The 26056-nt window shown below is 61.0% G+C and overlaps 1 protein-coding gene and 1 non-coding gene across 2 annotated transcripts; both read left to right on the top strand.

Annotated features, from left to right (window-relative positions):
- Nucleotides 1-252: 252 nt before the first annotated feature.
- MYMK (myomaker, myoblast fusion factor) lies at nt 253-19076 on the top strand. Its single transcript, XM_027556820.1, has 8 exons — nt 253-341; nt 1170-1962; nt 2088-2156; nt 6088-7522; nt 11061-11175; nt 11393-11541; nt 13987-14103; nt 14681-19076. The coding sequence occupies exons 4-8, from the start codon at nt 7388-7390 to the stop codon at nt 14828-14830; spliced, it is 666 nt and encodes a 221-aa protein (XP_027412621.1). The 5' UTR covers nt 253-341; nt 1170-1962; nt 2088-2156; nt 6088-7387; the 3' UTR covers nt 14831-19076.
- Nucleotides 19077-24091: 5015 nt separating this feature from the next.
- Nucleotides 24092-24163, top strand: TRNAC-GCA. Its single transcript has one exon. It is a non-coding gene; the product is annotated as a tRNA-Cys (tRNA).
- The last annotated feature ends 1893 nt before the right edge of the window (nt 24164-26056 follow it).

Raw genomic sequence — 26056 nt, 5'->3', positions numbered from 1 at the left:
CGTGGAAGGGGGCGACCCCGGACACTGCAGCCATCCCCGGCCTCTGTGCTGCAGATGGCTCACAGTGGCGCCTGGAGGGCCCTCCCCCTCCTGCGTCCTCCCTGCCGGAAGGAACTGCAGCGAGCTCCTCCAGGCCGAGAACCATTCCACCCCTGGGGAAGCTCTGCCACCAGCAGGAGCGGCGGGGGAGGAGAGCCAGCAACCGCGCCCGCTGCCCTGCCACCGTCCTGTCCCTCCTGCCTGAGTCCTTTCTGCCTGCCGAGAGCTAAGAGCTCCCCATTTTACAGACGGAGAAACTGAGGCTCCGACACCGCCCAGGGACGCCCAGGCTCGCATGTCTGGTAAGCAGCACAGCCCAGCCCCCTGGTGAGCACATCCCCGCCACGGCAGGCTCTTGGATCGGGTTCATCCTCTCCAGACTCTGGGAAGGCAGGTCTTATCCATCTCTGGTTTTTTTCCCCTGGGGCCCCTGGGATGTTCAGTGGAACCCAGGCCCACACTGCCCCCTGTTGGCACACTGGATAGCAGACACAATGGGACCCGTCACACAGCACTGGTGAGCGTGCACACGCACACACACATCCATGCACACGTATGTGCACACACATACAGGGGCACACACTCACCGACCCCCTCACAGGCACCCTGCTGATCACTCTCGCGCGCTGGGGCCTCTGCCGGCCCCACCCCGTCCCTCCAGCCAAGCACCAGTGCTTTGCATCCCCAGTCAGAGTCCCCAGCTCTCCGGACATAGCTGGATTCGCGTCCAGCCAGAGCCAGAGTGACTAATGGTTTCCCGTGGGAGGGACCCTACAGCCAGCCGGCGCAAACACCCCAGCACCTTCTCTTTGCTCAGTGGGACAGCGCCCGGGAGGCAGGATGCCACCCTGGCTCTGGGACCTCCAGCAGGTGTGTGACCTGGGCTGGCCCCCCATCCATCCCCACCCCACCCTCAACCTCCAGGAGCTGGCCAGGGCTCCCCCTCCCGAAGGGACACCAGCATTCCCCCAGACTCCAGACCCACAGGGAGCTATGACCACGGCTTGGCCCGCTGGTGGTCTGGGGGAAGGCCCGGGGCCCTAAAAACCCTAAGAATTGCGGGGGGTGTTTGGTGATAAAGAATCAAGCACAGCCAGGAAGCACGACCGAAGGCCTTGTCCTGTGCCCAGCGCAGAGCTGCCATCAGTTCCGCAGAACCGGTCAGGCCGGGCTTCCTGGTCCTCACGTGCCCTCTGGGCCCACCTCGTGGGGCTGCAGCCAGACCTGGACGGCAGATCCAGAGGATCTAAGTGTTGGCGACCAGAGCAGCAGCCCAGGCTCAGAAGAGGCCACGCCTGGGGTCCATACTCTGCCATCACCATTGCTGAAGGTTTAATCACATCATCTTAGAATTTGTGCTCTGGGGGTGACATTGCATGGGGCGATGGAGCCTCTGCTGGGGGGCCGCCCACCCCTCGTACCTCTCAGGTCTGCCTCGTGCCCCCTGGGGAGCCAGGCTCAGGCGGAGTCTCTGGTGGAGTCCCAGGCGCTCACGCCACGACCTCCCCGGGCCCAGCGGAGCGCAACGTTAAGAGGGAACGGCCCTGGAAGAAAGAGGAAGCTTTGACCTGTTGGTGAATGAGGGGCTGCCCGTTTCGCACTGAGCCCCAGGTCACCCTCAGCTCACCCCAAGCTCACCCGGGGGCCCTTGGAATTGCTGTTTCCCAGCCCTGACGATGCCCAGGGCTCCCTGGGGTGTCACAGAAAGAAGTGGCTTGGAGCCCCCATCCTGGTTCCTGCCATCCCCTCCCTGGAGTCCTTGTTCACACCCATCTGGATGTTCCTGGCCCTCCAGATGATCTCCTGAGCACACCTCCTCCAGGAAGCCCACCCGGCAGCAGCCCAGCACTTTGATCAGGCTTCCCGACCCGTGGCTGGGACTCAGTGCATCCCTGGCACCTACCAGGGCCCAGCATACAGAAGGTGCTCAGCGCGTGGAAGGGCAGATTTGTCTGGCAGCCCCTGACGTTTGGGGTGAGGGGGAGGTGTCCCTACCACTCTCTGTGTAGCCCTGGTTGAGATGCTCTGGACACCTGGGTTTTTTTTAGAGATTTTTCACCAGACCTGGATTTCTGAAGAACTTGGAAACAGGAAAACGTGCACATTTCTGTGGGAAGGTGAGGTGAAGCGTGGAACAAGGCGGAAGGAGAGGAGCCTGCTCAGGGAAGGGATGGGTCAGGGAGGAGGAGGGGCACAGTGGGCCAGGGGTGACCGGCTTGGCGGTCCTGGTGGTTGGACAGTCACGCTGGGAGCTGGGCCCTGTCCTGTACAGCCAAGTGTCCAAAACAGAGCTCTGAAGGTGGGGGACCAGGGCCAGAGATCCTGCGAGGGGGTCCTCAACTCTGGCACCCAGAGGCCCGCCAACGTGGCCTGGAGGACCCCCACCCTTCCCTGCCACGTCCTGCTGCCCACCCAGAGCCTGGAGCACCCTGGGCCACTTCTGGCAGCGGAGCCCTTCTTCCCAACGGGGACCGGGCCACCAAGGGCCGCTGTGGCCAGTTTGGAAGTGGTGGGCCAGGGCCGGAAGAGGACCAGGCCCCAGCAGAGGCCCCAGTGGCCGACCCCACCCCCAGAGCTCTCCGCCCAGCCCAAGGCAGGCCCAGCTTTCTCTGCTCTGGATCTTCCCGGTCCGGGAGGACCCTCCTCCACAGACCACTGCGGGTCAGCAGCGCACGTGTGTGTCAGTCGCTCAGTCGCGTCCGACTCTTCGCGACCCCACGGACTCTATTCCGCCAGGCTCCTCTGTCCATGGGGTTCTCCAGGCAAGAATACCGGAGTGGGTTGCCATGCCCTACTCCAGAAGGTCTGCTCCCACCCAGGGATCGAACCCGGGTCTCCCACCTTGCAGGCGGATTCTTTACCATCTGAGCCACCGGGGAAGCCCCGGGGATCAGTGGGCTGGACCAGAGCTCTCCTCCTCCCTCCTTCCCAGCACTGACGTTTTCTGTTAGGCCAATCCTGACGTTCAACCGGGAGCCTCTATATGTAGGCCTCCTCGCTCTTAAAATCCACAAGAAAGAGGCTCCCTTGTCCCCAGATCTGAGAGAAGGATGGGGCCCTGGGGGGCCCTGGCACGACTGGGGCGTTAGCTCTCCACTGAAGCTCCAGGGACAGCCCACCGCCAGGCCAAGGGGCTGGGCGGGACCTGCGTCCTTGGGCTCCTGGCTTACACAGCCCGCCCCGATGTGCAGGAGCCCCCCAGGAAGGCCAGGTGCCCAGGAGCTCCGTCCCATCTCAGCCTCACTCTCCCCTCTGCACAGAGAGGCGGACCCAGTGAGCAGCCACAGTGGGGGGTGGGGGCAGGGGATGACAAGCCTGTGTCCCCGTCCCAGCCCTGCTCCCAGCCCCCAGGTCCCTTGGGCAGCTGTCTCCGTGCATGGGTGCTGAGGTCCACCTTTCAGAAGAGAATCCCCCTGTAATGACCCACATCGGCTCTTCGCTGCTTCTCGTGAACAGACACACAGTGCTTCCTGGGCCAGCTGCTCCCAGAGCCCAGCGCACCTGCCCGTGATCACAGCGACCCTGTGGGACAGCAACGGGCGTCCCTTGTGTCGGTGAGGAGACCGAGGCTCCGGGCCAGAGGGCACAGCAAGGCTGTGGAGCAAGGAGGGCAGAGCCCTCGCCTGGCTCACCCGGCAGCTGTGCAGGAGCTGGGGGCAGCATGAGCGGCTCGCGTCCGGCCATCAGCCGGACACAGCGTGCCTGCTGTCACGGCGCCGGTTGTGGAGGTCTGGGCTGGCACTCCAGCCTGGGGGCCCCAACAAAGGGGTCAGGAGCATCAGTGCCCAGGGACGGGGCGGGGGGCGCCTCGGGGGATCCCTGCACCCAGAGCCAAGGCCTGCCGTGCTCAGAGGTGACCGGAGCTCTAGGCTGGGGCTTCAAATCGTGGAGGACGCGAGTGCAGCAGCTGACCCTGCTCTGCAGGCCCAGCTGGGCAGACAGGCAGCTGTCCGGGAGGCGGGGGCCGTGTGGCATTCCGGGCATTTCAGCACCTCTATAAAACCTGAGCGGGGGGCGGGGGGAGGGCGGGTCGGCTCCCCCTCCCCGCTCCCCAGGCTGTTGCTGTCCAGTAAAGTGGCCCACCCCACCCAGACCCTGCTGGGTCTCACTGGCACCATCTGCTGGGAAGAGGGGGCATGCTGCCTGCGGTAGGGGTTGGGGGCCTCGGCCAGGATCAATGCCAGCCTCCCCTCCTCTCTGAGCCTCAGTCTTCTCCTCTGTAAAATGGGGAGAGAGAGAGAGACGTCCAGCCACTGACACAGCCCAGAGGGACAAAATAGGAAGAGAGCTTGGCACACACCAGCGCTGAATGAATGTCTGTGTGCGTAAATGGTTTTCAAGATACACAGGGTGGCAGGGCTGAAAATGTGAGAGCTCCCCACCCCATCTCCAGGGGTCAGGCAGGACAGAGAGCTACACTGTGAATTCGGACACAACCCCCGGGGGCGGGCACCCTGGCAGGAGGATCCAGGCGTGCTGCCTCTGGGGTCTGCGTTGACCCCAGCACCAGCAGGTGAGGGTGGGGTGGTGGGGGCCGTATCAGAGGCCAGCTGGCAGGCAGAGCCCCGGGCAGCGGGGAGGACGGGGTGCCAGCTCACGTCTCTGCTGGCTCCGAGCCTGCCCAGCCTGAGCTGGGCTCCCAGCCCTGTGCCTCCAAGGGCAGTGCCACCCCCAAGCAACCAGCCTGCTTCTTCTGCTCTGCACCCCCTCCCAGCTCCCCAGGCGGATTGCTGCCCCCGCACCAGTGAGAACGGAGGGTCATTCCAGCCCTGTTCAGAGCAGGAGGCCTTCCCCCAGGCCAGCTGGTCTGTCTCCAGCCACCAGGTCTCGGCTGGGAGCACACGCAGGCTGCACCCCGACCTCCATTCTGTGCTCCGCCCCTCTCCTCAGAGGTGGTGAGGGGGTGGTCTTCCGCCCCAGCCCCTTGCCCCAGCCTGGCCACCTGTCTCCCTTCTTCAGGGCGGGCCCCTCCTCAGCCCCCTTCCTCCTTAATCGCTACAACACATGTGCAACTCCCCTGCCCCCCAGCCCCTCCCCCCTTCTCTTTTTCCCTTCCCCAAGCTCTCAGCCCTGGCCCTGGTTTACAGCTGCAAAAAAACACACACACACTCATGCACAAAACCAACTGTGGAATGTTTTCCCGCTTCCGAGTGGGGGGTTGTGGCCCCACAGAGCTCTGTCCTCGCACCCGACAACCAATCCATGTCCACACCGTGCGGGTTCTGCTTCTCCTGGAAGCCGGGGCTGGGGGGCAGAGGTGGTGACCAGCTCACAGGGAGTCGCCTGCCTCTCACCCAGAGCCACACACACGCACGCACGGCGGGCCTGGTTCTCCCATTTGGAGCGGCACGGGGCTCCTAGGCGCCAGGCTGAAGCACGCTGCCTGCCTCCCCCAACTTTGATTCATTCCTTTCACAGAGTCATTCATCCAGCCAGTGTCTGCTGACCACCCACCACGTGCCAGGCTCTGCCCGGGGCTTGGGCGGGGAGCCGGCCAACCATGCCCCGGGCACACAACCCAAGCAGCTCCGCACAGAGGCGCGGGTGCTCGGATGGGAGAGAGCAGCGTGCTGGGGCCCAGTGCAGAGCACTTCGGCTTACCTGTGCCGCGTGGCGAGCCTTCCCCACAGACTCAGAGGTGGAGGAAGTGTGCTCTTTCCAGGAGGGCAGGGAGGCCAGGAGGAGGTTCTGGGCGCACAAGGGCGGCTGGGGGTGCTGAGGGGAGATGGCCCCGGGTTCTCCTGGAGACCTTGGACTTCACACTGAGGGTGTGGGTGCAGCTGAGCAGAAAAAGATGAGACCACATGTCCCAGGTAGGACTTTTCATTGCAGGCAGCAGAAACGGGCTCCAGCCAGCGTACCGCAAAACAGAGAGTTTTCTGGAAAGGTGTGAGGGAGCTCCCAGGTGGAAGGAAAGGCGGAGCAAGTGCACCCCGAAGGCCAGGAACAAGCCGGCAGCCTCTCCTCCAGGCGCCGACTGGCGAGTGTGGGCACCCCTCAGCCTCGCCCCCCACCCACCTCCTGTTTTTCCCATTCTCCAAATTCCAGTTCCCAGGAGAACAAAATCCAGAGTAGCCACCCAGCGACCACAGGAACAAGCCACGTGACACAGGTGGGCGACTCCCAGGGACATTTCGGGACCGTGAAAGAACGCACCCGGCGTGCGTCCGTTTATCCAGGCCGAGACAGGTGTCCACAGAAGCCAGAACAGAGGCTGCCCCTGCTGGGGACTCAAGGACCGCGCTGGAGTGAAGGGGGCACTGGAGCCGTCGTACGGCACTTGGCAAATCCCACCAGCCTGCGCGTTCTGAATCTGTGTGTTTTGCTGCGGTGACATCCTTACACCATGATGAAACGCAAAACGTGTAACGAAAGCTGTCCTTTTGCTGACAACAAGTAAATCAATCCAGCAGTCCTTCCAGGGAGAGAGTCAGCCTGGGTAACTCACACAGAGTTACCCAGGGGTAACTTGGCCAGAGGATGGGGGCCCTCTGCCAGGCAGTTCCCCCCAGGCCTCTTCAAAAAGGGAAGAGTATCTCCTGAAGGCAGGGGAGCACTGAGAGGCCTGGCGGCGGCCTCGCCTCCGGGACCCTGATAGAGAAGTTCCTGGTCTGTGCACTTCAGGCTTGGATCAATGTAACCAAACAGAAAGGAATGTCAGTTTCATTCATTTAGTTACCAAGGAAACCTGTCTGGGGCGAGAGCAGGCGAGCAAGACCTGGACAGGGGCTGGTAAAACATGAGACTTCGCTACAAGGCCCTTGTAGCGATTGGTGGTGTGGTTTGGCCACTGAGCTGTGTCCAGTTCTTACAACCCCGTGGACTGTAGCCCGCCAGGTTCCTCTGTCCGTGGGATTTCCCAGGCAAGAGTACTGGAGTGGGCTGCCATTTCCTTCTCCAGGAGAACCGGCTAACCCTTGGGTTCTCCCACCTCTTGCCCCACTGTGGACACGTGACTCAAGAAACAGAGTCTGTTCTTTCTCATTCTGGGCTCCCCAGAGCCCTGGGGAGGGGCCAGGGTGGAAAGTGGCTGGATGTTGGGGACTGTGCTCACGGGGGACTTTTCTCCAGAGCTGCTGCCTCAGAGAAGAGAAGTATGGTATCCCTGAATCAACAGCTCTGACCTATCCCCCAAAAAAACCAGAGACGAGTGCTGATCACATGGTCCGTCAGCTGTTGGACCCTCCCCACGAGCTTCTCGACATGTGCGCGCCCATCCCTGCCTCCTTCAGGCCATTTAAGCCGCAGCTGCCACTGGGGCCCCCACTGGAAGGAGCAGTCCGTCTCCCTCTCTTCTCCCTGCCCTGGGGACCCCGGCAGCCGGCACCCCGCCCCTCCTCCCCAGCCCATGGGGACGCTCATGGCCAAACTGCTCCTGCCCACCATCAGCAGCCTGGCCTTCCTCCCCACGGTCAGCATCGCCGCCAAAAGGCGGTTCCACATGGAGGCCATGGTCTACCTCTTCACCACGTTCTTTCTGGTGGTAAGTCTGCGGGAGAGGACCCCCATCCCCCCAGAGCACCTTCCCAGGGACAGAGGACAGGGGCTGCCTTTTTACCACTTTCCTGTGCTGGGTGATGAAGAAAAGTGATGGGGGGTGAAAGAGCCCAGGAGAGAGGGCTGGGGGACCCCTTCGCCTCCCTGGACCCCAGCTTTCCCGTCTGGGCCAGGAGGGCCCTCCAGGGCTGGTGTGAGTGAGACCAAGCCCACAGGGGCCAGGGACAGTCGGTCCAGGCCCGGCCCCTCCAAGCTTCCCCTTCTCTTGTCACTGGCCGACCCCTCCAGGCGGCTCCGGGTCCGGCTCCCCACCCTGCTCCTTGGTACCCCGGGCCCCACAGGGGAGCTAGCAGGGCCCGGGGAGCGTGAGGAGCCAAGGAATCTGCCTCCAGGACGCTGCAGCTGGCCTCGGCTCGGGACGGCCTGCTCACGTGCGCGCGTCTCCCCTTCGTGGGGCCTGCGCTCCTCTCTGGGCCCTTCTCGCTCTATTTATGCTTCTGGCTGCTGGCTCTCGGCTCCCGCTCCCTGCCCCTGCCCCCACCTCCCCGTGGGTCTCCCTCTGTTTCTCTTGCTGACTCCCTCTGGGCCTGCTTCTCTTTGTTTCTCCGCCTGTGTCTGGCTCCCTCTTGATTTCTGGAGCTGTACGCCCATGGAACAGACTCTCTAAGTCTCTGGGTCTCTCCCTCCCTGGCCTCGTCCCCCCCCAGCCTCCATGTGTCTCTCTGGCTCTATGGATCCCTCCCGCTGGCTTCTGTCTAGCTGTCTGTCCACCTCCCTACTTATGTACTCTCTCTGTGATCCATCCTCCATACAGATATGTGATCAGTCGCCTCTCCACCTGCCTGCTCAGCCATCCACACACCCACCCATCATCTCTCTACGCCTTACCCCCGTCCTGACCCCTTACCCCCGTCCCTCTGAAGCTCCTTCCACCACCCTCCCCAGTGGACCCCCGCGAGTGGCCCCGCTCTGACTCCCCAGCATACTCCATCAGTCCCAGCCTTGACTGAAGCCCAGCTCCCTGAGGCAGCATGCTCGGGGGAGGTGAGTGACCCCGAGCTCTGTGCGAGAGGTGGCCTGCCCCCTGCCCCAGGCAGCTCGCTTCCCCAGCAGCAGCCCCTTCCTGCTTGTTCGCAGCATCTTGTCAACAGCCACTTCCCTCCCCCTTCTCAGGACCCCGGCTTGGGTGAGGGCCAGGAGGTCTGTCCCGCAGGTGGGAGACTGGGGCCAGGCAGGCAGGGGGCTTCTCTGCAGGGACAAGGGCCTGCAGCCAGGGAGAGGAGCCGAGGTCTTGTCCTCCAAGAGCCCACGATAGACCCGGCCCAGGAAACCATGGTCACCGCCGGGCCCCCCCGCCTCCCTGCCGGGGTGAGCTGGCCCCGCAGCTGCCTCCTAGGCCCGCTTCAGAGGCCAGCCCCACCTGCCCCGCCCGCCCCGCCCCGCCCCGCCCCGCCAGAGGGACAGGGCCAGCTGCCTCCGTGACGAATGTCCTCTGGCCACAAAGCCTCGCTCAGCCCCTTTCTCTGGAGCCCCGGAGGCACCATCGCTTCCTTTGAATTCTGTGCTGGTATACAGCCATCACTGTCTCCGCTCCTGCCTCCCACGTGGCATCTTCTGTGTCCCAACCAGAAGCCGGACAGCGCGCTGTGTACTCAGCCGCGTGGGCTCCCCGGCCCACGCCACCCTGCGGGGCAGGGGCTCTGACCCCACTTGACAGAAGCCCCCGCCCTGGCCCCAGGGGCCATCAGCCACCCCTCCGAGCTCAAGGCCAGGACCTGAGGCCATGCGTTCCCTGCCAGGCCCCCAGCCCCAAGCCCCACCCCCACCCCACCAGTGACACACGGAGCCACGTCCTGGCAGACGCAGAGGCCGAGTGCCCGCTGCCACACCTCCCTGCTCCTTGGCACGTGGTCCCTCCCCGAAGCTGACCTGCCCCACCTGTCCCGCAGCAGTGAACCACGGGCCCGGGGGGCAGGTCCCTTCCTGGGCCAGCTCTCCTCCAAACCGCTCCAAACCCCGCCTCCTTGACTCTGCATTCACAGGCAAGCCTTTGGCCGAGGGCAAGCCAGCTCTGCTGCGAGCTGGGGTCACGGCTGGGACAAGGCAGACGGGAGCGAGGGCACAGCCCGCATCCAGAATTTCACAGCGATGAGGTCTTCCGCCCTACACAGTGACCCGTGCTATTACGGGTGCATTGAATACAAAAGAGATAGCCAACGTTGGGCCTGGGTAGAGCTGGGGGAGAAGGGGACCCGTGTCACTCTCAGAGTCTGGCCCTGCCTGCCAGAGCCGTGCGGAGGAGCAAGCGTTCTCCTTCCTCTACCCTGGAGGGGTGAGCACCTTGATCAGGACCCACCTGAAGCTTCTTCTCTTTCCTGCGCCCAACAGTCATATCCATCACCTGGCTCCTCCCCTTCAACCTTTTCTTTCCCTGTGTCTCTTCAAAGGGCACGGCACCCAAAGCTCAGCATGGTCCTGTGGTTAGGTCTGACCGGACAGACAGGAGCAGCACTCTCTCCTCCCCTGCTCTGGACACTATATCTCTGTTAATGCTGCCTCGATGCCCCGCAGCTTCAGGTTGCGGACAGCTGCAACCGGTGGAGGCTCTAAGCTGCCCTCACCTTGGCTCGATGCACAGCTGACCCAGGGCTCCCCCGACCGCAGCGCCCCTGGCGTCTCCAGACGTGGACTGCTCTCCTGCACGCCTCCCCATCCTGCTGAGCCGGGTTAACCAAGAGTGCGTTGTGCTGCTCCCCAAGCCTGTTTATGCCCTTGAGCTTGTCAAAATAATTACATCACGTAATTAAATATTGCTGAAAATGATGAAACGGGTACGCCAAAGGAGAGAGTTGTCCAGAAGTAAGTGGACGGCTTTGAGAATACCGGCACTCTGCTTTCGAAGCCGATGTTGAGAGACGACCATAGGAGTCAGGCCAGGGGCTGAGAGGAGGACGCCGAGTTGGGTGGGTGTGGGGTTGCGGGGGGGCATCTCTGCCATCGGCCCTCACTTCAGACAGAACCTGAGAGCCACCAGCCGGCCATTCTCAAAATGGGTTCCCTTCTGGCAGCAGCCTGGGACCAGCCCGGGAGCCTCTTAAGAAAGCAAGCCTCCAGCCTCCACCCTGCCCTGCTGACAGGCCAACTCGCAGGCCAGGTCTGCGCCTGCGTCTTCACCAGCCCCCCCAACCCCGCCCCCAGGGCTCCAGAGACTCTGGTGGTCAGAGGGGTCACTTGTGAGAGAGGAGGTCCCCACTCTGACCTGGGCAGAGCAGACTGGTACCCAAGGGAATAGGCTCTGGCCTCTGCTGAGCAGATGCTGAGGGAACGTGTAGATCATGTGGGACTCCCCACCTCAGTGGGGCTTTGGGGGACCCTATGGGAGAGCGGTTCAGAGCGCCCCCATCTTTCAGGTGGGGAGACAGAGGCCTGGGGCCGTTCAGCGGCCTGCCCAAGGTGCTGGCTCGCAGGGCCTGGGGCCCTGGCGTCCTCGCCTCCCTGCTGACCCTCCGCCGTGGCTCCCGCAGCTCCACCACGCCTGCACTGGGCCCGGCCTATCGCTGCTCTGCCTCCTGCGTCACGACATCCTGGAGTACTTCAGCGTCTACGGGACGGCCCTCAGCATGTGGGTCTCACTGATGGGTGAGTGGCCGCCGCCCGCAGCCCAGCCCTGCACGTGGGGGTCAGGATGCCCCACTGCCCGCCGTCCACCCAGGCCGGCCGCTGACAGCCCACCCCTCCGCTCCCCTGTGAGAAAGCACATGCAGGGCGTCAATGCCTCGACTCCCATCTTTCATAACCTTTTGAAACTGTGCGTCTAGAAAAGTCCCCTCACCTCACCCCGCTCTCTCCCCCGCAGCGCTGGCCGACTTCGATGAGCCCAAGCGGTCGACTTTCGTGATGTTTGGCGTCCTGACCATCGCCGTGCGGATCTACCACGACCGCTGGGGCTACGGGGTGTACTCTGGCCCCATCGGCTCGGCCATCCTCATCATTGCAGCCAAGTGGGTGCGTACGTGCGAGCCTCAACGCTCGGGCCGCCTCCCCTGGCGGAGGCTCTTCCCTCTCGGGGTCTCAACCCACCTCCCATCTCACGGGTCGGCAGGCTGGACACGGGGCCTCAGCTAACACGCAGGAAGTGACCGTCGGCCGCCCCCGCCTTGTGGACCCAGTTTGTATCATGTCTGGACTCACCAGCTCTGGATCTGACCCGAGTTACTGAATCTCTCTGCCTCATTTTCCGTATCTGTAAAACGGGTGTTACAGTTCAGTACCTGCTTCACAGGGGTCGGTTCAAAGATTAACTGAGATAATGCACCTTAAGGACTGGCACAGAGCCTGGCTTCTAGTATGCTCAACAAATAGGAGCTGCTATTATAGTCATTGTTATCATTATTATTATTGAAGAGAATGGCTGGTTTAGAGATGCAATGTCAATTGGAAATGGCCTGGGTTAATCTGGGAAGACTTCCTGGAGGGGGTGAGCCTCGAGCCTGGTTCCAGTGAAAAGGGAGGCTGTAGTGTGAGGTCGACAGGAAGACGGGACCACTCGTGAGCGCCCAAGAGGCCTGAGCCACAGTTTCCAACACCTATGGCCCTTTGCTGGGCACACAGGGATCTAGCGCTCACAAGGCCTTTTACATACAGTCCCCAGGCCTCCCCACCCCAAGGCCCTCCTGGCTGCAAGGGCCGAAACCCACTCAAACTAGTCCAAGTGAAAGAGGGATGCTTGGCAGAGTAGACCCAGGGTACTTCCTGGGCCACCAGGGCAGGGTGGAGGAACTGCACCTCGAGGGGACCAGAACGCAGACCTGGGAAAGAGGTGGGGCTGGGCAGGAGGTGGGAAGCTGCCCACCGACCCACTGTGCAGTCTGGGGAGGGAAAATGAAGTCCTGGGGGTGAGCTTTCCAAACGCCGCCCTCCTCTCTGTGCCCAGAGAGTGGAGGATTTAGTTTGCCGTCTGGTTAGTGAAGAAAGCAAGGCTGGGAGGTCAGCGACTTAACAAGAAGTCACAGCAGGACAAGCGAGGCCAGGCTGTGACTCCTCACATCTCGGGGAAGCCAAGCTGGCCCCACGCTGACCCAGGAGGCCCTCGGAGAGGCAAGGGGAGGAAGCGCGCTGGGGTCTGACTCGTCTGGACCCGAGGAAGGGCCGCGTTAATTAACATTCTGGAATTCGTAAACACAGCTCCCCTCACTGATAATTCACTCCCTCCCTGGCAGGAAGTGGGATAAAGGCTCCTCGTTCTGCCCTGAAGGGTTGTCCCTCCTGCAGAATCTTGACCCGTCTGGCTCGGGGCTGGATTCTAATTAGCCGGGAGTGCGGTCCCTTGCCCATGTCCCTGTGAAGCCCCACGGGAACCCAGGCTGCCTGCCGCCCTCCATCTGGGGCTCAAATTGTGTTTTCTAGACCATTGAATGTGGAGTTTATTTTGGCTTTTCCAGGGCAGTTGTTTCCTGGAATGAGGGTGCATTTTTCTCCCGGAGCCTCGTCCCTTCTTGAGCAACGGTCAGGGAGAGGAAGTGCAGAGATGGGTGACCAGGCTTGGGGAGGGGCCAGGCCGGGCGCCCCCTGGGGCAGGGGCCTGGAGTCCAAAGGTGCTGGGCGGGCGGAAGGAGGCCTCCTGGGTCCCCAGGCGCCTACGCCCAGAGTCACACTGTCTAGCTGTGTCCACACACCACCTGCGACTTTGCAGGTCCTGAGTCCTCACCAGTGGTGGAAAATTCCAGAAAACTGAACACCGGATATCGGTGCGGAATTTATTTAGTGGCAAAACCAGCCCTGACCCAGAAGGAAGCTACTCACAGTCTCTGTGTGAGCCACTGGAGGTGGGGTGTCCACCACCCAGAGCGTGTGTGACGGCGGGTTCCCTTGCTGGAATCCGAAACGCCCTGCCGGCTGTAGCACTCGCGGTTCGGGTTCTCAGGATGCGGACCTGCTTCTTCTTCATCTGTTTAGCAAATGTGAACCCATGTCTCTAATTCCTACTTGAGTCTTACTCTAGGCAGCCCAGCTGAGGCATGGCCGTCTCACGTGCTGGGCAGGTTTGTCTAAGAAATGCTACGATGAGTCGGTCCACTCTGAAAGTGGCTAGAGGTCTCGCAGGGTCGGCCACACGCGCCCCACGCTTTCCTGCGGTCACGCTGGAGGGCGGGTCCCACACTGCCGACACCCCTTTGCTCGAGGACACCGCGCCACTGGTCTCCTCGGGTTGGGCACTTGCGAGGGTTTCTCCAAGAGGCAGACGGGGCAGGGGGTCCTTCTGGGGTCAAGGGCCCGAGGGCAGCCCCAGTCTGCCCACCCAGGCAGGGTCTCCTGTGGGTCCTGCAGCTACGGAGCCCAATGTGCCTGGGCCCCTCCCCGAGCCCTGTTCCCCGCCCCACCGAGGTTGCCCGGGGTGCGAGTGCCAGCAGCTGGGGCCTAAGAATCTCCCTCTGGCCCCCGTCCCCGCAGCTGCAGCAGATGAAGGAGACGAGGCGCCTGTTTCCAGACAAGAGCGTGTACACCCACCAGATAGGCCCTGGCCTCTGCTTCGGGGCCCTGGCCCTCATGTTGCGCTTCTTCTTCGAGGTACTCTGGGAGGGGTGGGGAAGGAGCCCCCCACAAAGGCCATGGTCAGCCCCAGCCTGCTTGGCCTGAGGCTGGATGGGGCCGCACCCCTCCAGGAGGCTCCAGCAGCACCCGACTCTTGCTGACGCCAGCACCCCCGTTCAATCACAGCCTGGTCCTTCCCTGGCACCACCAGCATCTCCAGGGGCGGGGGGTACAGACAGCTTGCATTTGGTTGGTGCACAGCCCTGAAGGAGCCACACCTGGAGGAGGGGGGAAGAGGGGAAAGAGGGGAAGGCATGGCGGGAGGAGCCCCACCCCACCGGCAAAGCCCTGTGAGTCAGCACAGACCTGCGGTGGTCTAGGCGTGGAGGGCAAGACCACCGTGGGCTGGACAGTGACAGGAAGCCTCTTGGAGGGGACACTTGGCCAGACTCCCAGGGACGAGCTGGACGGCTGGGGAGGGGCCCGCTGACCCCGGCAGGTGCCAGGTCTCACCAGGCCCGAAGCCGAGGGCCCAGGGCAGGCAGGAACGGGTGGAGGAAGACGGGCCTCGGGGCGGGGGCTGAGCGCAGACGGTCCCGTTCCGCCCCCGCAGGACTGGGACTACACGTACGTTCACAGCTTCTACCACTGTGCCCTGGCCATGTCCTTCACCCTGCTGCTGCCCAAGGTCAACAAGAAGGCCGGAAGTGCAGGGCCCCCCGCCAAGCTGGACTGCTCCACCCTCTGCTGTGCCTGCATCTGACCGTGCGTCCCGGCTCTGAGCCCCGCCCTGCCCTGTCCCCGGCCTGCCGAGAGCGCCCCATCCTGCCCGACCTGAAGGAACATCCCTCCTCGGAGCCTGAGGCCTCTCCAGGGCTTCGGGAAGCACAGGCCGGGCGCTTCTTGAGAATCCACGTATTAGGTTTGTACTGGGTGCTAAGCACCACACTGGAAAGAAAAGAATTTTCTCCCTTCTCCTAGGCCAAGGTCCTGGCAGATGGGAGTATCTGCAGAGCCCCGGAGCCAGCGTCTGTCCACCCCTCACCCTGCCCAGTCCCAGCGACAAGGGGCCTGCCCGCCGCCCCCGGCCAGGTGCTTCCCACGTCACCTGCCACCTGCTTTCTCTTGGCAACCAGTCTCCCCATCCCTGACCCGTGCCCTCAGGCTCGGCGCGCCAGGGTCAGCCAGGCTCCTCGTCCCTGGCCCAGGCCTGCCTTTCCCTTGCTGCCCTCCCTGCCAGGCCCCTGAATCAAGCCGTCTCCATGTCCTGTTCACCCTCATCATTTCATCAAAGCAAGTCTGAATAGATGACAAGTTCAAGGCCCAGATGTACCCTACTTTGATGGGGAGAGAAGGTTGGAAAGTGATGTAGGGTTAAGATTATAGTATGAAAGTCACTCAGTCATGTCCGACTCCGCAACCCCATGGACTGTAGCCTGCCCGGCTCCTCTGTCCATGGGACTCTTCGGGCCCAGAGCCCGAGATGGCAGCGCTGACCTCAGCCCATGGTGCCCGGGGCCTGGCACCACTCCAGGCACCTCGCTCTGGAGTGCCCTCAGGGCTTTCGAGATCCCACCCAGGTTGGGAAGGTGGGCCCGGGTCCGGAACCCCAAGCGAGACCGCCAGGCCCCCAGGCTGGTCCCACGGGGCAGGGCTCGCCCCCGTGTGCGGAGGTCAGCCGGCTCCCGTCCAGGGCCCGCGGGCACCACCCGGCAGTGGGGGCGGGAGCCGGCTGCCCAGACATCACCTCACAAAGCTGAGGCTCCCAGCTTCCCGAATGATCTGGGCACATCCGTCAGGCAGGAAGTTACCTACACCTGTCTGGGGCCTGTTTGTGTTTCCAGACGTGCAGCTACCCATGTCTGCGCCCACCACATGGGGCAGCCCCTGGCGTGTCCTCAAGTCACCCCGGCCATGCTTCAGGGGCCGGGAGAGAGCTGGCACTGAGGGCGGGGGACCAGGCGGACCCCGCAGCCCGGCCCCTGTGTGTCTGCAGACCCCCTTGACTGCCCAGGGGTCCCGCATCCTGGGGGCCTGGACACCCGCAGCCCGGCCCTGGCCCCACCCCTTTCTGTCTCCACAGTCCGCTAGCGACAAAGCGGCCCGCCCGCACTCAGGGTCCTCGCCAAGCCTCGTGGGGCGAGAGCTAGCTCATCGCAGCTCCAGGGCCATCAGCCAGACGCGTCCCCACAGGCGGGCACAGATACATCAGGACCCCGGCCCAGGGTCGGGCAGGTAACACCTTGATCAGCCTCGGGCCTTGTTGTGGGGGTGTGAGCACACGTGTGCACACACAGACACACACACACACCTGAAGAGACTTCAGGTGTGCCCCTCGGGTCCCGTCTCCCAGTTCCACAGTGGGAGACTCACGGCTCAGCACCAGGTGGTGAGGACAGACTCTGGGGGCTGGGCGGGTGGAGGGCAGCCGGGCGGCATCACTCCATAAATCTGCAAGGTGGCTGGCCTCTGCCCACCGCCTCCCGCCATCCCCCAACCATCCCCCCAACCCATCACCTCCCACCCAGCCCCCCCGCAGGCCTCCCCAGCGAGCACGCCCCGGCTCCCAGCCCCGCGGCAGTGCAGTGCCTGGAAAGTTGGAGGCCCCAGCCTGCTCCCGAGCAGGGAGGAGGCAGGGGCCTGCCAGGCGCGTAGGGGCTGCACCCACAGGCTGCTCACTGCGGCTGCCCTGATTTATGAGGCCGTCTGGGAGCCCGGCCAAGTCTGTAAGTCATGGACAATTAGGAGGCGCGCTCCAGGCCTCAGCCCTGTCTGCCTCTCGGGCTCCAGGCCCGACTGCGCCCCTCCTGCGCCCCGCTGGCCCCCATGGAGACCCCCTCGGAGGGTCCCAGGGGCGGGTCCTGAGCCCACTTTGCAGATGAGGACCCTGACGGCCGGGGAGGTGGCAGCTGGCCCTCATCCCTTGGGCACGGACCACTGATCTGGTGGCAGTGCCCAGGGTCTTGCCAGACGTCCCAGAGGCGTCTTCCTCTGGCTTGAAGGAACACTTTGGCATCTTGTGGGGCGGAGGGGTCTACCCAAGGGTCAGAGGGGAGTGCCCAGGAAGGGGACCTGGAAGAGAGGCAGCCCCCCCAACACCCCAAGACTGACAAGGACCAAGTGCAATGGCCTTCAGGCTCCAGCACCTCCAGTCGCAGTGTCAGGGAGTCCTGGGGTCTTCAGGTCCCTGGAATCTGAGACTCGGGTCCCTGGTGCAGGGAGCGCCCCCACCCCAGGCCATCCCGGGCCACCCTGGGCTCCAGACAGGACTGCCCCTCCCACCCAGCCCCGAGGCAGGGAGGACTGGGGTCCCCAAGTCCTGGGATATCCAACAGTGAGTGCCTGAAAATGTCCTCCGAGATGTCACTGGACGCCTCGAGCGGTGGCGTGCCACGGAACTCGCTTTGACGGTGGAGATGTTCACCCAGCCCGGGCAGCGTCCGCCTGACGCACAGGCCCGTGAGCCTCTCAAACGTGCCTGGCAGAGCTGGCTCTTTAAATGTCAGCTGAGTCTAATTGATCTGAATGTCAATAACCACATGGGTAGGGTTGCAGATAAAATACAGGATGCCTGGTTCTATTTGAATTTCAGATAACAGATAATTATCTTGCCTCAGTGTGTCTTAAATTTGGAGCACGCTTGCGGGAGACCTACTTAAAAATGATTCTATTCCTCTGAAATTTAAATGTAACCCAATGTCCTGTGTTTTATCCAGCCCCCATGGCTAGCAGCTCCCCACAGGGTAAGGCATCTGCAAAAAACAAAAGGATAGGCATCTCCCTGGACACGTGGGTTTGGGTGCCCAGGGTTCAACCAGGCGACACAGGCAGGGAGGCTGCAGTGCCCAGCGCAGGCGAGGCGGGGGCTGGGCGGGGCAGGGGCTGGGCGGGTACAGGCCCACACTGGCCTCTCGGGGCCTGGGCTCGGCTTCCAGACCCTGCAGAGTAGTCGATGCCCTGGCCGAGCACACGCGTGCCCCAGGCCCATGCACACAGCCCCCTTTCCCCAGCACACTCGGAGCCCCGTTGCGAGAGGAGGAGGGGGGCACGGCGCACACCTCCGTCGGCCCAAACGGAGAAGAATTATAAACATTCGCAACAACGTAGACAAAACAGTCTATTGTAGTGGCCCCTCCGCCTCCCCCCAAGCTGGGGCGAGGTGGGCATGGTGTGGGGAGGGCTCGGGCCCCCGCCAGGGCGTCCTCTGTTTGCACAAGCGGAGGTGTTTTCGTCTGAGGGCAGTCTGCACGCTGTGGCCTTTGTCGCGTCTGCTACTGAGATTTCCTGTCTCTGCTCTTCTCTTCCCCAGCAAGACCATCTGAAACCCAAAATTTTATTGCCCCTTTTAAAAAAGGGCTTTACGCCATCTCCTGCATCCCGGTCTGTTCCTCCTCCTCCTGCTCGGGCTGCTGCGATTGTAGTTAGGGGAGGCCTGCTGGGTGCCGGTGCTGTGGCAGGAATTCGCCCTGGTCTTCCCTGCAGGGTCTTGGCTGCAGGAGCTGCAGGGAGGAGGGCCAGGTATGTGGGCAGGACGATTCTGCAGAGTCGGCAGGAAGCCCCGGGGTATAAAACTCAGGCCTGCAGCTTAGCTGGTTAGCACAGCGGCGAGCTGAGAGCCGCGGTCCGCAGAGACGCCCGGCACATGCCCCCCGGGGACCTGGCCACCCCCCTCGCGGCTCTGTGCTCTTCCCATCCCTGCACCCGCTGTCCCCACCACTGGGAGCGGCAGCCTCTCCCCGCCCGGCTCTCGGGCCCATGAGGGTGAATTAGGTCAGAGGCTGGCTGGACTGAAGAAGTCTCGGGAATAAAGGGAAGGAGGCAGGAGCAGGAGGCGGGAGGTGGGAGCTGGGGGTGTGGGGAGGCAGCCAGGGTCCCCCCTGTAGTTTCCCCACTGCGTCCCCACGCAGGCTCGCCGAGTCCCCTGGGTCCTCTCCCCCTCAATTTGTCCATTGTAGTAGCCCTCACTCCTCTGGGTTTTGCTGAGATTAAACGAGATCGTTGAATACAGAGCAGTGGCGAGCATCTCTTTAAACGTCATCGTTTAGTGGTCATCGTCACTTTCATCATCCGTGGTCCTGTCAAGCAAAGGAGTCTCTAGAATGTAAGTGAAGGATCCTGACCCTCAGGGGACGTCCACCCCCACACACTCCCATTTGACAAGGAAACAAAATGCTCAAAACAAGCGTTTATTATGCATGAAGGGATTAAGCAAGGCAGGCTGCTCGGAAGAGGCAGGTTTGAGACCGAAACTAGAAAAGCAAGTGGATGGGACCACGTGGGCCTGCACACAACTGGCTCTCGGACCTCTCCGGTGATGGCTTCACAGTTCCGCACTCCGAGTCTAAGCGTCTCCCTGAGCTCCTGCACCCTTCCTGAGAGCGGTGAGAAAACCACTGCTGACTGGAAGGACAGACGGTGCCAACAGCTGAGAGGGGAACGGTCCCTGCTCCCGTCGCTGGCGTGGGTGCCACGGAAATCGCTGAGACGCGTCCCGGGGTCTCCAAGGAGCGCCGGCTCGTTACGTCTCAGCACAGGAAGAATTCAGTGAGAGGCAAAGCGAGAGATCAGTGATTTAGGAGAACAGGACGCTTAGGAGGCTTCCTAGTGGGTGGGTGAGAGGGGGCCGCACTCCGAGAACTTAGTGGGCTGCAGTTTTATAATCAAAGGCAAAATGTGGAGGGGAGAAGACCGCCTTCTTCGTCTCTCTTGAGGAGACATCACGCTTGCGTCATCAGCTCCTCCTCCACGTCAGGCAGCAGGGTTTCCTTGTCCCCACATGGTCAAGCCAGGACCGTCACGGCACTGTGGAAATGAGCAGAAGGTGGTAACATGCGCTAAAAATGGCAGATGGCCTGAGGTTTCAGTGGGATGCCACCTTTCCCTTATACCCTTGTTCCCAGTGTGCCCCGCGGAGATGTCCTAGGAATCATTAACTCGCTGAGCTCCCGGGGCCGGATGTGGGGCTCACGCCACCATGGTTTTATGGTCCTGGGGCACGTCTCGTGCTTCCGCCGCACAGCTTCGTCGCTCGGCCAGCCAGCTTGGTTTTGTGGTCACGCGAACCTGCTTTCTTGAGTGATCATTAACTTCCACGGGTCTCCAGTACTTTTTTTCCTTTACTTGAAATCCCCTAGTGGGATTAACTATTTAACCACCCTCTACTCTGTCCCTAACACCAGGACTGGGCTTCCCTGGTGGCTTAGTAGTAAAGGATCCGCCTGCCAAGGCAGGAGACATAGGGCATGCGGTTCGATCCCTGGGTCGGAAAGATCCCCTGGAGAAGGAAACGGCAACCCACTCCGGTATTCTCGCCCGGAGGATCCCATGGACAGAGAAGCCTGGCGGGCTACAGTCCATGGGGTCGCAAAGAGTCGGACACAACTGAGCGCAAATCACCAGGACAAGAGAGGTGATTTCGTCTGGCGACTCAGGGTCCAGAGTTGGAGGAGGAAGCCGCTGCCCCGCATGGGCACCGAGTGGTCCCCCAGCCCCTCGCTTCCCCAGGAACCAGGCAACCTTCCAACTCCCGCGTTCTAGCAGGGGCAGCAGAGCCAGGAATGAGAGGCCAGGGCTGGGGTCAGGAGCGTCGCTGCAGAGGGTGTGCTGTTCACTGACTTCAGGGAGACGGGGCAGAGCTCCAGGAAGAGGGTGAAAGGTCAAACAGGTACATCTGGGAACTGCAGGGTCTGAGTGGCCGTGGACGGCCGTGGGCAGGGCGAGGAGGAGAGTAGACGGGCTGGCTCCCAAGGGCCCAAAAGGCTCTGTGGGAGGACTTTAGGGGGTCAGGTCCCACTGCCGTAAGAAGGGGGGCAAAGCCCAGGGAAAACAACAGAGGCAACCGCCCAGCAGGAGGCCCCGGTGGGCCTGGCGAGGGCAGAGGAAGGGGGCGTGGGGGAGAGGGCAGTCCCTGAAAGAGGGCAGGCAGTGCGTGTGCCAGGCTGGCCAACGCCCGCTGGCTCCCTGGCTGCTCCCAGGGAGGTGGGTCTGCATGCTCTGAGAGTCCGGGGAAGCCATCGGAAGCTTCTGGATGGCCTGGTTTTGTCAGGGAGCGTAGAGTCTCGGTCAGCCCCAGAGTCCTTGGCCCCTCGCCCTCCTGCATGATTGTGGGGAGGCAGGGAGAGAGGTGAGGACCGGCTGGCCCAGCGGGCAGCGGGTACCACCCATGCCAGCGTCATGCCCGGAGGGGCCAGGAGGCATCTGAGACCCTCTGAAGTCTGAGAGCTCAGTTGGAGGGTCTGAATCCGCACCCAGCTCACACTTACCCAATGTGGGTCAGACCAGTAAACGGGCACCTCTTTCCATATCTGCTGTGGTGAGGGCTGGCTCACAGCTCCTGAAGAGCCCACGCTTGATAAACGGCTGGCCTGTGACCTCAGAGGCTTTAGCCTTGACCCCTTGCTGACTTGTCCTCGCCAAACAAGAGAGAGCGGAAGGGGCTGGCTTGGAGTGCCCACTCCCAGGGGCCATGCAACCTTAGGCAACCTTCAGCTCCCAGTACCTCCAGAAACAGGGGCCCCTGCTCATCCTGCTGGGGCTGTCCAGTGGCACCTCCCCTGTGCCCCCCCGGCTCAGGACGGCCTGCAGAGGCACACAAGAGCCCCTTCCACCAGCAAAGCGGAGCCATGCTGTGGAGTGCCACCCACCTCAACGCATAGTGGAGAGGCAGAGCCGAGCGGTTCCACCCAGCCCTCTGGGAGCCAGGCCACAGCTGGAGAGACTCAGGGCCCAGGCCAGGAGGCAGCCAGAGGCAGCTGTGACCATCCCACGTTCAGGGCCAGTCTGGGGGAGCCGCGGAGAAGGAAGTGGCCGGCGTGTGCCTGCAGCCACACACCCAGCCTGCCTGCCGCCTTGTCTCCCATCAGAGCAGCCAGGCCCCCGGCTCCTTCACCGGGAGCCTTTCGTTCTCCTCACGGGAGCCTGTTGGCCGAGAGCCCCAGGCGGAGCCAGGCGAGCGGGCAGCCATGGCCACATCTGGAAGAGTTTTGGCAGAGCCCCGGCCCCCCCGCGCCACAGCCGCCAGCCTCAGAGCTGCAGCTGATAAGCGCCCGCCGCCGGCTGGGACTCCAGGAACCTGCCAGGCCCAGACTCACAGCCCTGAGTCCAAGGGTGGGCGAGGGGGGCAGGGGCACGGGGCACTGTCTGCGCCAGTGCCAGAAATCGCATCACGGCAGGGCCCAAACAGCGACCAAGGTGGCTCCGCGGGCCAGCTCATCCCCGCTGCAAACGCCTGCTTTTCTGCATGAGGTTCCCAACGCCTGTGTCCTTGGGATGGGTGTCGTCACCCCCCGCGTCAGACTCCAAGGCCTGGAAGGGGCTTGCATACCTGTGATCGCCCCTTCGTCCCCACACATCTTGGCCATCCACCTGCACAGACTGGCAGATGCGGATGGCTGTGTGTGGGTGTATCTGGGATCTCAGACCAAGAGGTCTGAGACTTAACCCCATCTGGCGTGGGGTCTCCCCATCCAGCCCGGACATCCCTGGGCTTCCTGTCGCCACGGAAGCCTCACTGAGAACCAACCAGCCAGGCCACTGGGCGCTGCACTCTGCCGTGAGTGCTCAGGGCACTTGGCTGCTGGGTTCGTGGCCACCTCTGTGCAGCGGTGACCCTCTCCAGCTTCCCGGGGGTCCCAGGGAGCCTCCTCCCTCCCCCCACCCCCACCCACCGCCAAGTCTGGGGCATAACTGATCAAACTGGCAACCCTGGCAAACAAACCAGGGCAAGAATCAGAAAAGGAGCAGGAAGCGGAGGAGGCGGAAGGAGCCGAAGGACGAACGCAGCCCACACCTCGCCTGCCGGACGCTTGCCCGCGCGGCTTTGTGTTAATACGAACTGACTCCTGGCCCCTCAAGCTCCGAGACAAGCCCTGAGATCTGCCTTGCTTTGATTGCCAGGAAGATGTGTTCTTGATTCATTTGTGGACAAGGGGAGTCTCAGGCTGTTTTACCATTGTCATTACTGATTTCTGACTGGTCCTGAGTTCAGCCGATGCTTCAAAATGGGCTGTGGTCACTTTACGACCGAGGGTGTGTGGTCAGTTGCCCTGGGGGCCCTGGGGGAGCCTGGTCACACTCTGGAGGGTCCACAGGAGCTGGCGAACCCAGTGTTTCGCTCAGACCGCCTACGTCCTGACTCAGTGGTCGATGTCACTTGCTTGTGTCTGGCGGTCACTCCGTTGTGTCTGACTCTTTACGACCCTACGGCCTTTGTACCCGCCAGGCTCCTTTGTCCATGGGATTCTCCAGGGACGAATACTGGAGTGGGCTGCCATTCCTTCCCCAGGGGATCTTCCCAATCCAGGGACTGAGCTCGGGTGTCCTGCATTGCAGGCAGATTCTTTACTGCTGAGCCGCTGTTTAGAGGGTTTGTAAATCTCACGATCTGGGACACACAGCCTTTAGAACAAAGGATGCCAGAGCAGCTGGATGTCCACAGTCAGAAGCCTCACACCCTGTCCCAAAAATTAACCCAAAGAACCAGAAAGCTTCCAGCAGAAAACATAAGAGAAAGTCTTTGTGATCTTGGGTGAGGCAGAGATTTCTAAGATAGGACACCAAATGTGCAATCCATCCAAAAAACATCAATAAACTAGACTGTACAAAATTTAAAGCTTTTGCCCTTCAAAAGACATCATTTAGTCAGTTCAGTTTAGTTGCTCAGTCGTGTCTGACTCCTTGTGACCCCATGGACTGCAGCACGCCAGGGTTCCCTGTCCATCACCAACTTCCAGAGTGTACTCAAACTCATGTCCATTGAGTCAGTGATGCCATCCAACCATCTCATCCTCTGTCATCCCCTTCTCCTCCTGCCCTCAGTCTTTCCCAGCATCAGGGTCCTTTCAAATGAGTCAGCTCTTTGCATCAGGTGGCCAAAGTATTGGAGTTTCAGCTTCAACATCAGTCCTTCCAATGAACACCCAGGACTGATCTCCTTTAGGATGGACGGGTTAGACCTCCTTGCAGTCCCAGGGACTCTCAAGAGTCTTCTACAACATATTTGAAGGACATATACAGAATGAGGGCTTCCCTGGTGGCTCAGATGGTAAAGTGTCTGCCTGCAATGCAGGAGACCCAGGTTCAATTCCTGGGTTGGGAAGATGCCCTGAGAAGGAAATGCAACCCACTCCAGTACTCTTGCCTGGAAAATTCCATGGACAGAGGAGCCTGGTAGGCTACAGTCCATGGGGTCATAAAGAGTCGGACACAGCTGAGCGACTTCACTCACTTCACTTTGTACACAATGAAGACCTTGTATCCAGAACACACAAATAAGCTTTTAAAACTCAGTGAGAAGACAGACAGCTGAAGAAAAAAAATGGGCAAAAGATTTTGACACTTCATCAAAGATTTATGAATGGCCCACAAGCATATGGAAAGATGCTCAACATCGTAAGTCAACAGGGAAACGCAAATCAAGCAACAGTGAGATACCACTGCACACGCACTAGGGTGGCTGTGATCACAATGACGGCACTTCATGTGGACAGGGTCATCCGGTTTCCACAAGAGAGAGCCCGAGCACGACCACGAAGACCCAGTGCAACCAAAAATAAACTGGACTGTCGTGAGGGTTCCATTCACAAAAGCACTGGGTTTAATGTGGGTGGATTTATGGCGTGGAACCTGCACGTCTAAACCCGTTTTTTGTGGCCTCTCCCTCTAGTTCTGCCAAATTTCGCTCCATAATGTATCTTGAGGTTTTGTCAGTAGGCACACTCAAAAGAAGAACAGTTCGATCTTCCCAATAAATTGATTTCTGTTTATTATTAAGCAAGGAATGAACGACTCTTTCTTTTTGACTTACAGGGTGTTTTTCTTTTTTTCCCCCAAGCCTTAAACTGTTTATGTTGCATCGGGGTATAGCTCATTTTAGTTAAATAGTCATCGGAAGGACTGATGCTGACACTGAAACTCTAGTATTTTGGTCATCTGATGTGAACAGCCAACTCATTGCAAAAGTCTCTGATGCTGGGAGAGACTGAGGGCAGAAGGGGAAGAGGGCATCAGAGGATGAGATAGCTGGATGACATTATCAGTGCAATGGACATGAACTTGGGCAAACTGCGGAAGATGGCGATGGACAGGGAGGCCTGGCGTGCTGCCGTCCACGGGGTCGCAAAGAGTCAGAAACGATGGGGCGGCTGAACAACAGCAGCACAGCCGGGTAACAACGCTGTGGTTATTTCAGGTGGGATAAAGCGTGTTTTCCTGATGTGAAGACAGCCTTTCCAACATTCTCTGGCTTAGTATTTGCATAAATGCTTCCTGCTATCTTCTTGTATCTTTATGTCTTAGGTAAGTTTCTTACAAAGATCAGCTGGATTTTGTCCTTTTTATCTGGCCTGAAATCATAAAGAGTCATCACTATAACTTTTAACTGTTCTATTAGTTTCTATGTATTGTGATTGCCAATATAGGTGGGCTGATTTCTGCCACCTTATCAATAGTCTGTCTTTTTTATGTCTTGCTCTCTCTCTCTCTTTGCCTTCTTCTGGATTCTCGAGCGTCTTTGTCCCGCCTCCCTCTCCACTGGTCTAGAATTTATGCACTCTATTTCCATTCTTTTGGTGATTGTTTATTGAAGTCGATTCTAAATTAACACTTTTTCTTCTCTTTCAGAGCCTTTTCGTTCCAACTGACCACACACGCCCCGTCCCTGCAGCTTAAGGCCGGCCTAGCCTTGCGTTTCGCACTGTCCCCGTTTAAATCCCGCACGGCACTTTTGCCGTCCACGCTTGTCCGGACGTGCCCACGCGCGTCACAGCGGCTTGGGCTTCCGTCCTCTCTAGCATTCCCGTTGTCCATCTGGGGTCACTTTCCTTCCTCCTCAAGTGTTAAAGCTTCCTCAAGCGCAGTTGCTCGTGGGACACTTTCTTGGTTTTCCTTTGCCTGTTGCCGCTTTTCTCTGTTGACTTCCAGGCCAGGAGCCTTCCGTTTGTGGAGTTTTGACGATACCACTTCTCTGTTTTCAAGCTCCCGTTGTTGCTAC

The sequence above is a fragment of the Bos indicus x Bos taurus genome, chromosome 11 (assembly GCF_003369695.1).
Source record: "Bos indicus x Bos taurus breed Angus x Brahman F1 hybrid chromosome 11, Bos_hybrid_MaternalHap_v2.0, whole genome shotgun sequence".
Lineage (NCBI taxonomy): Eukaryota > Metazoa > Chordata > Mammalia > Artiodactyla > Bovidae > Bos > Bos indicus x Bos taurus.
The sequence above is the reverse complement of the archived record's forward strand: the minus strand, read 5'-3'. Positions and strand labels throughout refer to the sequence as shown.

Coding starts and splice junctions, on each gene's coding strand:
- MYMK (XM_027556820.1), top strand. CDS start 7,388: ATGGGGACGCTCATGGCCAAACTGCTCCTGCCCACCATCAGCAGCCTG. Junction 11,176..11,392: donor CATGTGGGTCTCACTGATGG/GTGAGTGGCCGC, acceptor TCTCCCCCGCAG/CGCTGGCCGACTTCGATGAG. Junction 11,542..13,986: donor TCATCATTGCAGCCAAGTGG/GTGCGTACGTGC, acceptor CCGTCCCCGCAG/CTGCAGCAGATGAAGGAGAC.